Genomic DNA, 15,662 nt, shown 5'->3' with positions numbered 1-15,662 from the left:
CTATAGGCCTTTCATTCCATCCTATAGATCTGAATTATGTATACAAATTATATATATATATATATATAGGAATATATTTTATATGTAATATAAAATATATCCCTATAAAATATATCCCTGTATATAATATATCCCTATATAATATATCCCTATATATTATATATAAAATATCCCTATATAGGGATATATTTTATATTATATTTTTTTTAACATTTATAATATATAAAGAAATATTTAGTATATTACAGCCTTATAATATTTCCCTTTATTCTTACAACTGTCTTTAGAATTTATTGCAGAGAAAATATGCTGGTATCAAATCTTTTCAGCTTTTTTTCCCTGATACTGTATTTACTTGCCCTCAGTTTTGAAATATATGAATATAGTTTGTGATATTTTTCTGCTAGCCAATGTTGTTCCATTGGCTTTTGGAAATAATCTGTCATTTTTATTGTGGTTCCACTCTGTGTGATGTGCTTCCCTCCCAGTTGCTTTTTTAGGGGTTTTTGTTTTGTTTGTTTCTTTATACTTGGTGCTCAACAGTTTGGATGCGAGTGCCCGTGGGAGGCTTTCTTCATATTGGTCATGCCTGGGGGTTGTTGAGCTTCCTGGTTCTGTGGGTGGATGTTTTCATACAGTGTTGGAAGTTTTCAATGATTATTTCTTTAGGTACTCGGGTGCTTTCATTCCTTCCTTCTCTACTTCTGGAATTCCTTAACTGGAGTATGAGAGATTGTTTCACACTATCCCACGGGACACTTAGGCACTATTCATTTTACAAAAAATAATTTATTGCTCCATTTTAAAGCTTAGGTCATTTATTTTGACCTCTTTTGAAATTCAGCGACTCTTCTGCTGTATCTAATTCATTGTTAATCCATCCAGCAAACATTTCATATGTATTTTTCAGTTCTAGGATGTCCATTTGAACCTTTTTAAAATTTCTAATTTTCTGCTGTGATTGTCCCATTTATTATCACGGTGTTTCCATTTTCTCATAGAAATTGTTGATAATATGTATCATATCTGCCGTGTTTTGTCAGCTAATTCCAGCCTTTATGCCATCTTGGAATGCATTTCTATTGACTACAGTTTCTCTTTATTATGTCTTGCTTAATGATAAGTAATAATCAGTTCCTTTTCAAGTCCAAATGTAATAGTCTGCAGTAGACCAATCCAGAGATTTCGGTCCTCTTCACAATTCTCACTTCCCAGGTGTTTGACTTTGACTTTGTGGCAAAAGTGAAAGAGCTTCTTCCAGTGGCTGCTCGGTGCTGCCTCAAGCCTCTGCCTTACAAAGCCACCTGACACTGATCCTCTACCTCCCCCAAATACCAGGTAATGTGGGACAGTGCTCATTTGCTTAGCTGTGTGTTAGTCAGCATGAAAATCCGCATGCTGCTTTGTTAATTATGTTTTTAATTGAGTCACTTTATCTACACAAATACAGCCACCAGTTATTAGAGATGCCATTTGAACTCAGTAGTTAATAAAGCTATCCTGAGGTGTTTAGAAGAGTATGAAAATGTGTTAGCAATCTTGACAGAAGTACCTTTATTTGAAGTTGAGATCTGCATATTTTCTTAATGTGGTTTCTCACTGAGCTAGGGCAGTGGTCGGCAAACTCATTAGTCAACAGAGCCAAATATCAACAGTACAACGATTGAAATTTCTTTTGAGAGCCAAATTTTTTAAACTTTAACTATATAGGTAGGTACATTGTTATTAACTTAATTAGGGTACTCCTAAGGCTTAGGAAGAGCCACACTCAACGGACCAAAGAGCCACATGTGGCTCTCGAGCTGCAGTTTGCCGACCATGGAGCTAGGGTGAATGAGTATGGATTTGTGTTTTCAGTCAACACCGAGCATTTATCCATGACTTATTAATACTATTGACTCTTGCTTGGAGAAATTAATTTAGTTTGCCAATGCAGATGCCTTTCTTTTGACTTTTACTGCTAAAGAATTGAGAAATGTCCCTTTAATTTTGCAGAAGATATTTTGGAAAGAATATTAGACACTCCTCTAGTATTATAAAAACTGTTGCTTTTAGTTACACAAAAAAATATGGTTTATGCTCTTTGTCTTGTTCTCCATCAGGAGGATTCATGAGATTAAATGTAATTCACACCTGCACCTTCCTTGTAACTATCCTGTTATGTTGCATATAGTAGGTGTTACTAAATATTCACTGATAATAATTACGATTTCAAAGCCTTGCCTGCTATGGCTTCAGTGTACCTATACCACATTTTCTTTTTTTACAAAAAAAAAAAAAAAAAAAAAAAGGACTGTTACTGCAAATTGGTTTCATGATTCCTTACCTAGAAGTTTGGCTTATTCAACTTCTTGCATTAGAAATGCTTTCCCATTCCAAATTTAGTCATCAAAATGCAAACCACCGCAATAGGTTGTTTTGCCAACCTCTTTATGGAGAAAATGGACTTAAGTTAAAAAAATAAGCTACCCCCAAACCAAGGCTCTTTAGCTGTTTTAAAAAAATAAATAAAATGTATTTTAGTTACTGTTCCAGAGAACGCCCAGTGCTCAGTGTATCCCCTGGGATGACTTTTTATATTTCTGTGTGCTTTCCCACCCTTGGTCTGCAGTATGATTTCTATAACCAGAACTTGCTACTGTTCTTCAGAGACCTGCATCTTTGGCAAGAAGATAATTAGCACATAAAGGTAAAGATATAATTCACCCAGCATTAATTTGTGCTAAGGAAAAAAGTAAAGCCAGGTAGGGCCACAGAGATGTGTGAAGTTGGTGCTATTTTAGATACTGTGGTCAGTTATATTGAATATAAGGCTATTTATTATCGTGTTATGTTATTCACTTTTAAAACAAATATATAAGTGATATCTATGTGTCAAACAATGCTCTGAATCTTTTAGATGAACATAACAACAAAAAGATAGTCTTCTTTCCCTTAAAGAACTTATTACTAAAGGAAGATGCATAGAAGTGTTATGTGCATGATTACATGCACACATACAATCACATATGCACATGCTGAAAATTATACTATTTTTTCAGAAGCTTTTGATAGAACTGCAGCACTAAATAATGTTCTAAATGTCAGCAATTTTAATAGATCTCCAAAGGTCCCTGGCTTGTATTGCTGGTAGTTCTTCCTTAGAGGAGAATTTTCTTCATGGCTGGTGTATGGGAACCAGTCGAATAGCTGTGAGGAATCTTGAGAACCTTCCTTGATTTCTCAATGTCTGCCTTGCAGGACAGCTTTGTTAGTCTTTACTTGCTTTGTGTCTGACAGTGTATGTTTTTTGTTGTTTTTTTTTTCATTGTTGACGCTATTACAGATGTCCCCACCTGGCTCCCACCCGCTTCCCTCTGGCCATCACCACACTGTCTAACTCTGTTAAAGTAACTGCTAGTAGTGGTAATGGAAGAGAAGAAATTGAAGGGGCCTAAAAAAGGGATGGTTACTAAATATAATGTTCTAGAAGGCTCACATTATTTTTCCCAGTTTTATATGCTATGGCATATGAGTTAATAATGTGCCTCTTGTACATTCAGGGGATGTGGAATGGGCACGGTACAGTGAGCTCCCCAAATAAAGAAGACAGACAATATTGCATCAGCAAAGGCTTTATTGAAGGTGAAATCCTTGCACTAGACCTTGGAAGGTGATGAGGGTTTGCCAGGTAGAGGGGTTTGGGAAAGGACTTTCCATTGCATGGGATCCATTGATTCAAACAATGTGCCTGGGTTTACAGCATTATAAGCACTGAGAGAGACAAAGTGGAATGGATTTCTGGGAGGAAGGAAGCTTTGAGATATTATAGACACTGCAGCTTCAGAGGAGAACAGAAAGAAGGAAACAAGCAAGGCAGCAGGAAGCTGAATTAGAGACAGCACGATCATCTGCAACAGGGGGAACTGGAGTGCCGGCTTTGCTCAGTAAAAATTCAGTGTTTTGCATTTTATTATAGGAAAATTCCCTCCAAAAGGTCAATGTTATCCTAGTAAAGATGAAGGAGCAAGGAGGCTGCAATGTAAGTTCAGAAAGCACACAGAGGGGATATTGTGGGTGTGCCATAGGCCAGGTCTGTGTTGCTCACTTTTCATAATCTCTAACTTTTGTGGGACAAACTTGATATTTATGTCTACAGCCAAGGAAAGGAAGTTTCAGACAAATCGCAGGTATTGCTTCATTATTCGCCAGAGTTTGGATTCTATCTTTGTTCCTTTATTCTAAAACCTTTGCTTGTTCCTCTCTATATCAAGTTGCAACAGATAGGTGTAAAAAGGGTTAAAAGGAAACTAGAAAACTCTTAAAGTCCTTCTCCAGTTACTTTTGATTATAACTAATGAAAGCAGTAAAGAAATAATACAACCAACTCAAGTCCCTTTGAACTCATTTGGCTCCAAAAAATAATTGAATAAACACACCTTCACATTACAGTCATATTATAAAGGAAAATCAAATCCATTTCCATTGAATACTTGTTTCAGTTGATTTATTTTTTCATTTCTCATTTCTGAATGCCTTTGTGTATTTAGAGTTGAATTTGAAGTAGAAAGCAATTTTCAAGCAACCTACACAACCTAATAAATATTAATAGAGGGCATAGGGGAAAAGGCTACATGCTTTTAGTCAAAATGGATTTTCTAATATATTACCAAGTCAGAAAACATGAATAAAAGAGCCCTCTGGGATATTCGTGTTTAAGTGAAATAAATGATTACCAATATTATTCTTGGTAAAGGTGAACATTTCCTAAAACGATAACTTGTTTGTTTATTTTTTTTTTAATATGACCTTATATATTAGCACAGATGATAAGCTGGTAAGGTTTCAGGTCTGAGTGGGCTGTTTATCTGTGAACCAATAGGAGTGAGAACTTATTGATTGCTGATATTTGGTCAAAGCTTGGTGGATCCAGAAATTGCGATAGAGTGAAGAGAACGGGTCAATCAGGAGAAGGTGGTGGCTACTTACTGAATTCCTAACAAATTGTAAAAGCTCAGAGGCAAAAGGAAGACCATCTCAGCTCAGAAGAGAATACTGAGGAGTGGCCAGTGGTAATTGGGGGCCCCTGATGCAAAATATTTATCTGTAAGAGATATCATACTTCACTAGCTCTTTCTCAGTCATAGGGAAGAAGCCATCCATAACCATGCTACCCTCTTCTAGTCACTCTTTTTTTTTTAATCCTCACCCAAGGATATATTTTTGTGTTAATTTATTTTCTTTTTTTAGAGGTAGAAAAAGGGAGAGAGAGAAACATCAATGTGAGAAAGCTCGATCAGTACCCCTATCAGGGATCAAACTGGCAGCCTAAGTATGTAGCCTGATTGGGAATCGAACCGGCACCTTTTGGTGTATGGGAGGATGTGCCAACCTTTTGGTGTATGGGAGAATGTGCCAACCAATCAAGCTACCCGACCAGGGCTTCTCTCCTAGTTATTCTTCATGACATCATCTTTTTCACAAGATAAACCACAATCAGAAATTATCTTATTTATCTTTTGTTTTTGTGTGTGAGGGAGAAAAAAATTCTTTATTGATAAATAGGTTACAGTAAAATAAAGTGATGTCTTTTTGGGGAATAAAAACTCTGAGTCTTAGTGTCTCTCCGCCCCGCCTCTAGCTCTTGGCTTCTGCCTTCACCCTGGTCTCTCTGGATGATGAGGCCTTGGTGGACATGCCAGGCCTTCTTGGGCCCCTGGGGACCTCTGTCTTCCTGGGCAGTGGTCCAGGTACCATCTTGGACTCGCTGTCCTTAGGAGCAGCAGCAGCTTTGGCTTTCGACCCTTTCCTGGCACCCTGGGCAGTGGCCTCTTTAAGGACCTTGTTCCCTGTCTTCTTTTTGGCTGGGGAAGTCACACCATTTTCACCCTTGGTGACTGTGGGTTTTGAGCTCTGAGTCCCAGCTTTGGTTTTCCTGTGGGCCTTGGCATCTGCTGGGCTGTCCTTCTTGCCTTTAACCTTTGACTTCCCATGGGGCCCGCTGGCACCAGGAGGGGCCTCTGTGGCCTTGTCTGGCTGGTGGGGGGCCTTCCTGGCCTTGCCCCCTCTTGCCTCTTCGCCTTTGGTCTGGCCATCTTTCTTGGGGGCCTCCTCCTTGGTCTCACCAGGTCTCCAGGGGCCGACACGGTGGCTGTCTTCCTGGGCTGGATTGGTTTTGTTTTGCTTGGGAGCTAATTTGAAGCTGCCAGTGGCCCCCTGGCCCTGGAGTTGATGCGCCTGATGAGGAGGCCGTGCTGCATGCCCGTGTCCAGGACACGCTTCGGCAGGTACTTGAGCCGGATGGCGTCCACCGTAGGGTACTTTCGCAGGATGTACACCTTGATGGCCACCACCGAGGTGCCCCGGCGCTGCTCCCCCGCCTGCAGCGCCTACAGCACCATGCGCAGCATCGAGGGTGGGGGGTTGCGGCATGGTGGTGGGACGGCTGCTGGCGCGGGCCTGGCTTGAGAGTCCCAGACCACCCGGAGGTGGAGGTCATGGAGGTTAGCGAGGCCGAGGAGATCAAGGTGTCACAGAAGGCCAAGCTCCCGGGAGCCATTGCGCAGGCTGACACAGACACAGAGATCTGGTCACATGTAATTTCTAATTTTCCCATTAAATGTAAACATTGTGGGGTCAGCAATGCTGTCCATCTTGTTCAACTCCTTGTCTCCATTGTCTAGATTCTAGAATCTAGACTCTAGAACAATTTATGCTAAAAGGATGCCACTGTTACATATACTACATAGTTTGTGAATAATTAAGTAAATGGATACTTTATTTGTGATAATTCAAGTATCAATTAACATTAACATAAATTAATATTTATGAAGTGATATAGGTAAAGACCTGTTTTAAGTAAATACTACAAATTTAGTTAACTAGATGAGTACCTTTCAGACTGATGAAAGCTGAACCCTTTTCCTTAAACTAAATTAAAATAATTTATGATAAGTAAGAGAAAATAGACATTTAATTCTAGGACCAAAAGTATAGGAACAACATTCATACCGAATGCTCTCTAACAGAATTTCTAGCTATAGTGGTGTTGTTCGCTTCATAGAGAACTTCAGGGAAATTAAATCTTTGGCCTTAATTTAATCCCTGTCTTAAGTTAGTTTACAGTTAAGAAAGGGAAATGCGAAATAGTTGTCCATTCTTTATACTTCATGGCAGTTTGTAGTTTGTACGAGAGCATGGTGAATTATGATTGGCTGTTTATGTGTCAGTGTAAACTTTATTGAAGTGCAAGCTTCATGAGAAGAAGCAAAAACGTCTGCCTTAGCACTTGTGACTGTTGTGTCTTGAGAATACAGCTCAATGGCTGGCATGGGGGAGGTGCCCCCAAAATGTTTAATGAAATAATATGCTAATTTGGGGAGGAAGAAAGTGTCAGGATACCTTTGGAATCTTCCTGAATCCTCACAAAGAAACAGATGGATTAGACAATCATATACTTTACGAAGTGTTTCCCTTGATATTTTTAGTACCCACCTGGCACCACACATAATTACCACAATATTATGAGCTATATTCCCTATGCTGTACTTTACATTCCCATGACTATGTTGTAACTGCCAATCTGTACTTCTCAGTCTCTGTACCTTTATCACCCAGCTCCCAGCTCCCTACCCTCTGGCGACCTTCAGTCTGTTCTCTGTATCTATGAGTTTGTTTCGGTTTGGTTTGTTTGTAAAGTTAATGATTGTCTAACCACTATGCTATCCACCTGAAACCAGCACGAAATAATATTGAATGTAAACTGTAGTTGAAAAATTTTAAAAAGATGGTTAATCATTAACAAAACAAAACAGAAACAGATGGGGCAGCTACCAAAAGACAGCAAAACTAAAACCCAAGGACAAGGCTTAAAAGCAAAACTCAAGACAGATTCTTTCCTACAAACCTCAGAATAAAAGAGGGTGGGAGCAAACCACTACAACCAGACCCCTGTGCTATTGGTGTCTGAACAAAAGAAGGCAGAGGGAAGCAGCAGAGCATCTGACCGCTCCGACAGTGGGAAAACCCTGAAACAGCCCATTCACGTCACCGTAAATCATGGTGAGGCAATCGGAGACTAGAAGCTGACTCCATCATGACTCATTCAGGACAGGAACCCATAGTGAGGATAAATGGCTGGTAATAAAATCAAAATTGAGTAGGAGAACAACAATAGAAACAAAAGAGAGAGAAGATCCATCTAAAGTAGGGACAGGAAAATAAAACCAGGGAATCTCAGAAACATAGTGTCACATTTTACCATGATATGGAAAGAACAGAAAAGGGAATTTTGTGAAGCTAGAACAGCTGTAAATATGCTATAGAGAAATGTATTAAGGTCAAATATCTTGTAAAGTAACTACTTAAAAGGGAAAATAAAAAGTAGAATAATATACCTGAAGGCAGTGAAAGGAACAAAAACAAAAGCCTGTAATATACTACTTCAAATTATTTAGAAAACAAGGGTGATACAAGATGTAAAAGAACCTCGTGATTTATAATTAGAAAAGTGCAGGAATGAGGTGATAGAACTCAAGTGAAAATTATAAATAGAAAGAAAAATATTTTATAAATGAATATTAAACTAGATTCAGTGGTCGGCAAACTCATTAGTCAACAGAGCCAAATATCAACAGCACAACGATTGAAATTTCTTTTGAGAGCCAAATTTTTTAAACTTTAACTGTATAGGTAGGTACATTGTTATTAACTTAATTAGGGTACTCCTAAGGCTTAGGAAGAGCCACACTCAAGGAGCCAAAGAGCCGCATGTGGCTCACGAGCCGCAGTTTGCCAATCATGGAACTAGAAGGAACACAAGATTGAATAAACACAAATAATACCTTAAGATAATTAGAAGATAAAAGCAAGGAATATTTAACTTTTTAAAATAACAGATTAAAAGCATTTTTGATAAATTTACAAATATTGAAAACAGGCAAAAAAGAATCAACTCACAAATAATATGAGATCCTGAAGAAGAAAGCCAAGGAAAGGTTATAGAACTAATACTAAAAGTTCTCATTCATATAAAATAAGATAATATAACCCAAAGCTGCATGTTAAAAGAGTCCTTCATTGTCTGAGACTATTGACCCAAGATGAACAATACCAAGTCATATGTTAGAAAATTATCGCACCTTAAAGAAAAAAGATCCTTAGCACTTGTTAGGCTATCTCAGCAAAAATAATACATAAGGAACAGAAAATTAGATTATTGTTAGACTTCTTAATAGTAACACTTTGTAGTGAAAGAAAAGGGAGGAACATACGTATTTTGGATACTTAAACAAAGAAGCTGTGAGACAAAGATGTTACATTCAGCAAAACTTAGCCTCAAGGACAAAGGGGCTAGCTAGATAAACTGTTGACATTCAAGAACTCAAGTAATAGATTTCCAAAAGTTTTTCTAAAAATTCTACCAGAGAATCCTTCCAGACCACCAGAATGCCTAGAGAGACAGCACAGGACTTCTGGTCAACAGTAAGAAAATATCTGCTTTTATAATGGAAATTAATGAGAGTTGAAAGGGAGATGGCATAGTGTGTATTGACTAAAACATCTGATGACATAGATATGGAGCAATCCTAAAGGTAAGAACTAAAGGAGATAGTGTAATAAAAGTAATTCTCACTGCTTTTAGGATTGATAATTGGTGGTTTTAGCAGTAATATTGTTATTCTGAGACTACTGTTTATGTAATGTGGGACAAATCAAATGATTAATTTTATGTTATTTATTTTTAACGTTGCCTATGTCCTTTCAGAAAAGGAAAAAGCCTGGAACTAAAGACCGACTTAGTAATGTTGAACATCCCTAGTGCCCAGAATTTATTTACCATGAAAACAAACAAGGCTTTTTGAAAGAATGGTTGATTTTAGGTCTGGGATAGGAAATGTGCAGAAAGATCTGAAACATCTTAACAGACCAGATAGCAGAAGTCAAAATAGAGGTTCAAGTGGTGGTGATTTGCCCAAGGACATTCTAAAAATTAGATGGAGGAGCTAAAGTCTGAGCCAAAGCTTCTGCTTCCAAATCCCATGCTAGTCCTTCCACAGAGATCACAATGGGACAGATTCTAGCATCTTTGTCTTCTGTTTACACCAGATGTTAATCATCTTTAAAACTCCTAGATCCTGTTAACATGTTAAAGAAAAGGGGAGCCTCTTTTCCTTCTAATAAGCTATTTTTCCAGAGAAGAGACAATAAATTAACACTTCCTCTTAATTGGTTTCTTTATTTTTCCTTTCATTGTTGAGCTTCAGACTTATTAGTGATTGAGATTTCTCAATAATAATTTCCAGACAACAGCCCCATCAATGATAATCTTCAACCTAACCATTAAACCCTATGACATTAAATCTGCCAGGGTAAATACAACAAAGGTGGCAGTAGGAGAGGGTGAAAAATAAGTAAATCATTCAAAAGAACTGAGCCAACTTAACAAGCATTCTTCCAGTGTTTTATGTCTCTCAGTTTGAAAAGTAAGTCATGATCCTGACCACTTTCTTAAGATCATTTCTCTTGCCTCTTCTCTGTTGGAGAGCAGGCAGGGTTACAAATATAAAACTAGGTATATAGAGGCTATAAGCAGGGAGAGATTTTGCTTTTACTTGATGCTAAAGACAAATAATCAACTATGCAAATATCACCCACAAGGGGGGAACTATTATCCACACATGTACTAATTACTCAAGTATTTACCACAACAGCAAGGGACCAGCATGTTAATTGGGTATTGTTTGGGCATACTGGGATTTTTTGGATAATTTTAATCATCTCTTTTTTAAACCCCCTCATTTTCTTCTTTCAAATAATCTTTATTCATTTTATCTACCCAGAAAAATCTAAGCTCTCAAAATATAGACTTAAGCAGAATATTGCCAAAACATAAGGAAAGGAGAAGAGGTTGAGAAGAAAGATATTCTCCAACTCAAACTTGTTTCTGATCACATATTTTACACAGGTGACTCACTATACACATGCACTTGTGTGCATTTCTCCTTAGAACTTCTAAAGCTGACATTTACCCACTTCTTAATTTCTGGATTGTTATAAATTAGTAACAAAACCAGGTAGGGTGCATTTCCACTCTACTAACTCTCCAACCCTCATCCCAATTTGTATCTCTCCTTTCTTCCTCACGCTACAGTTATGGTAACTTCTTAATAGACCATTCTGTTACTCAAACATAATTTTATGTGGGATTTTTCTCCTTGAAATTAAGTGAATTGAACTTTTTACAAGAAAGCTTTTGGAAAGTAATTAAAAAATAAAAGTTTAGCCATGTAAAACTAGAAATAGGTGAGTTGCTGCAATCAATGCCTCGGTGTAGCCATTGGGGAGTGGGTTGTCCTGGGGCTTGGATAGAGATTTCTCAAGCTTGTTTGGGTCAGGTGACCATATTGACACTCAGCTGTCACAAGTGACTTCAAATTCTAAGGGAGTTTTCTAATATTATTCTGGGATTTTTATTCATATCAAATGTAGAGAATTTCAAAGTATGAGTGAGTGTGCACTCTTCATTAGCCTATAATTTAGAGGTATTTTAGCAAGTGTGTTTTGTGCGTTTGATATATATATATATATATATAAAGGTGTGCTATCCCTACTTCTGTTTTGTGTTTCCATCTTTGGTGGACCAATGAATAATGGGAACACTAATGATAATAAGATAATCATGATCATGAAAAATGGTAAAAACGTCAGTGATATTGGTCAATACTGATACCTCTAAAGATATCAGCAAACATAATGTTGCACAGATAATCTACTCATTGTGTCCATTCAAATTATCCATGGGGACTTCAACATCATGGTTGTTTCTAGGAATTGTCAAGAGTTATGAAGATGACTATAGCTATAGACATTACCAAGCATCACTCCCTGTCAGCAAGACTTGCTGTAGGAGTCTGCTCAAACACATGCCATCAAAATTCCTTTGCTCTGTCTTTCTTGGGTCAAACTTAGCAAATGGCTGTGTGTGAAGTCTTACACAAACTGTTGGATTTTGTCATGACTGATTGCAAAAGATAACTTATTTTGGTGGAGAGACAAGACAGAATGTACAGAAGGTTATTGATACAAATATTTCAAATTGAATATTCCAGAAATGGCAAGAGAGCCTTCCATCAAGGAGTTCCAGGAGCCTTCCTCTCTGACTTAGGCTGATACCACCTTCTTCTGTTTCTCTGTTTATTCCTAGAATGCAGTCCCAACAGTACCTGCAGCAGCGTCGAAAATTTGCAGCTGCCTTCTTGGCATTCATTTTCATTTTGGCAGCTGTGGACACTGCTGAAGCAGGGAAGAAAGAGAAACCAGGTAAGCAGTAAGGTTATGAAAGCAAGGCTCTTCACTGATTAATGTCCTTCTAATCCCATTACCTGATTTTTGTCCTTCCTCTCTTCCTTCCTCACTCCCTCATCTCTCCTCTCACGCCTCCTTTCCTTCTCTCCTTTCCTTCCTTTCCCTCTTTATCCCTTCCTACCTCCCCTCTTCCCCTCTTTTCCTCCCTAATATTTCGAGGAACCTAAGTGACATCCCTTTTCATCCCCCCACCACTGTAAAGTCCTGAAATATAGGTGATGATGATCATTAACATAATTATCATATTAGTAGCTATTATGTACAGACCATTGACCAGGAATCAGGTGTTTTACTTATGTTGCCTCTCTCTCCAAAAAGAGTCCTTCAAGGAGTTTTTGTTAGATGTCTAAAGAAGGAAACTGAGGCTCAGAGAAGATAACGTACCCTTTCCATGTCACTCTCAATGAGTAGTCTGCGGAGCTGGGAGTCAGTTTCCACCACATGTATATTATGCTATTCTATCTGTAAAACAGAGAAATGAACAATGACTTGCATTGAAAAAGCTAATCTGGCAACTGTTGCTTCTAATAGGATGTTTTCTCATGTTTTAGGTTTAACTGTTTTTGACCATCTTCTCTTTCATAGAAATGTCTTCTTCTAAGAGGCATCAGTAAATCACTTAGCACAGCTCCAGGCACATAGTAAGAGTTAAAGTAATCCAGGCACATAGTAAGAGTTAAAGTAATATAAGTTCTAGCTCCTTTCCGCAGTTTTCTTTCTCCCTGGTCTTGGCCATTCATTGATTCAATCATTCTGCTAACCCCTCTCAGGTTCCCACTCTGTACTGGACACGGAAGATAGAGGTAAATAGCACAGACCCTGTAATGAAGGCGCTCAGAAATGAACTTAGTTTTAGAGTTAAAGAACGTTCTGGTGTTGATTATGTCTCCTTCCTTCCAGAAAAGAAAGTGAAGAAGTCTGACTGTGGAGAATGGCAGTGGAGTGTGTGTGTGCCCACCAGTGGAGACTGTGGGCTGGGCACCCGGGAGGGCACCCGGAGTGGAGCTGAGTGCAAACAAACCATGAAGACCCAGAGATGTAAGATCCCCTGCAACTGGAAGAAGCAGTTCGGAGGTGAGTCCCATCCCTGTGGTCCTACTGGGTGAATCTTCCAGTCTGACATAACTCTTCCATTCTTTCACCAAATAAGGAAAGGTTGACTCCCATTTATTTTAAATAAATTTATTTTATCAGGTACAAAATAAACAATACATTTTGCCTAACCCCCGAGTTTCTCAACCTCAGCACTACTAAATAGCATTTTGGACAAGATAGTTTTTGCTGTGGGGGTCGGTTCTGTGCATTGTAAGATATTTAGCACCATCTCTGGCTTCTACCCACTGGTTTCTGTTAGCACTGCCCACCTCCGCAAACTATGAAACTGAAATGTCTCCAGATGTTGCCTAATGTTAAATAGTCCCTTATTAAGTACTACCGCCTTACCAATAGGGTCAAAAATGTACTCTTGATTCCTCCTAATAGTGTTCGTTGATCTTTTTCTCTTTCCTTTCTATTCTTCTTCTAAGTTCCTTGTGTCTTTATTTTCTCTTTTCTTATTTATTCTCCCCCTTCTCCTGATCTCTTTCTGATACTTTCAGGCCCTCTCTCTCTTTTGATCTTTCCCCACCCTCCACACTGGTTCATAGACTTACCTACTGAATCCAGCAGGGCTGATGGTAGCCATTTCTCATGGATTTTTTCCCACCGACTGTTGCCAGTCTCACTGGCCTTATCTGCCTGTCTGAGAAGGAATCTTGCAACACATCTAACTTTAAACTCACTACTGCACACCCCAATTACCTGTGTGTGTATTTTTTTTTCATATTCTTGAATTTTTATCTTTGTTAGCTATGGTGAAACACGATGCCCCAGATATTCTCACTGTTCTACAGAAATGTGCTCTGGCTTATAGGCCAGGGAAGAAGAACAATATCTTTATCATTTTCTATAACATTTGGGGTACTTTTATGGATGTATATAAGTTCTATAAAAGCCTGGTAAAATTCAGATACATTTGTTCATAAATTATATGTGGGTACCATACAGGCTTACCTACAAAATGTTTTGAAAAGTGTGTATTAGAGGAGTTGTATGTAGAATATTCTAAAGGCCCGATGCATGAAATTTGTGCAAGAGTAGGCCTTCCTTCCCCCGCTGCTGGCACCGGCTTCCCTCTGGCACCCGGGACCCGGGCTTCCCTCCAGCCACCAGCACCTGGGACCTGGACTTCTGTCCAGCAACCTGCAGACACCTGGAACCCGGGTTTCCCTCACATCCCTGGCTTTTGTCCGGAAGGTCGTCCGGAAGGACATCCAGACTAGTTAGCATATTATGCTTTTATTATTATAGAGAATGAACTCTCAAAACTAACAATTCAGTTATAAAGTGAGCAAAAGATATGAACAAACATTATACCAAAGAGGACATAGGTGGCTACACCTGCAAAGATGTTCAGCATGTTTCCCCAGTAGGGAAATGAAAATGAAAACTAATAAGATATCACTATACCCCCTCACCTATCAGAGTGGCTAAGATAAAAAATAACACCAAATGCTAGAGAGGATATGGAAGAACTAGGTCACTATACATCACTAATGGGGATGTAAAATGGTATAGCCATATTGGAAAAGAATAAGGCAATTTCTTACAAAACTAAGCATGTGTTTACCATGCAGTGCAGTGGCTTTACCTTAAGCATTGATCCTAGAGAAGTGAAAACCTATGTTTTCATAAAATCTATACGTGAATGTATATGGCAGCTTTGTTTGTAATAGTCAAAAGCTGGAAACCACCCAGATGTCTTTCAGCTGGTGAATGGTTAAACAATTTGTGGTACATAACAGCGTGGGGCAAAAGTAGGTTTACAGTTGTATGAGTAACATAGTTTATTCTTTTTCGAAAATATATATTTTATTGATTTTTTTTACAGAGAGGAAGGGAGAGGGATAGAGAGTTAGAAACATCAATGAGAGAAAAACATCGATCAGCTGCCTCCTGCACACCCCACACTGGGGATGTGCCTGCAACCAAGGTGCATGCCCTTGACCAGAATCGAACCTGGGACCTTTCAGTCCACAGGGCGAAGCTCTATCCACTGAGCCAAACTGGTTAGGGCAATTCTTGTATTATTATTTATTAATTAGTGCACTATTTTTCCCATATGAACAACTGTAAACCTACTTTTGGCCCACTCTGTGTACCTTGGAATATTACTAAGCAATGAAAAGGAGAGGCTATTGATACACACAACTTGGATGGACCTCCAAGAAATGATGCTGAATGAAAAAAAAAACATTCTCAATAGGTTATACAGTACT

General features: G+C 38.5%; 1 protein-coding gene and 1 pseudogene across 3 annotated transcripts in view; one reads left to right on the top strand and one right to left on the bottom strand.

Annotated features, from left to right (window-relative positions):
• PTN (pleiotrophin) overlaps window positions 1-15,662 on the top strand; it is a 94,802-nt gene that overhangs the window by 60,308 nt on the left and 18,832 nt on the right. For 2 of the 3 annotated variants that reach the window (XM_070423974.1, XM_070423972.1), the window contains exons 2-3: window positions 12,185-12,300; window positions 13,246-13,419. In XM_070423974.1, the coding sequence (XP_070280075.1) occupies window positions 12,186-12,300; window positions 13,246-13,419 (289 nt within the window). In that variant the 5' untranslated portion in view covers window position 12,185. Of the gene's footprint in view, window positions 1-2,611; window positions 2,690-12,184; window positions 12,301-13,245; window positions 13,420-15,662 lie in introns of those variants that run through there. The other variant, XM_070423973.1, reaches the window with a different exon arrangement.
• Window positions 5,617-6,538, bottom strand: LOC139016228 (histone H1.8 pseudogene; annotated as a pseudogene).

The sequence above is a fragment of the Myotis yumanensis genome, unplaced genomic scaffold (genome assembly GCF_028538775.1).
Source record: "Myotis yumanensis isolate MYYU_CA2020_CCGP unplaced genomic scaffold, mMyoYum1.0.hap1 SCAF_9, whole genome shotgun sequence".
NCBI lineage: Eukaryota > Metazoa > Chordata > Mammalia > Chiroptera > Vespertilionidae > Myotis > Myotis yumanensis.
Note: the sequence above shows the minus strand (reverse complement) of the source record. Positions and strands in the feature narration are given on the sequence as shown.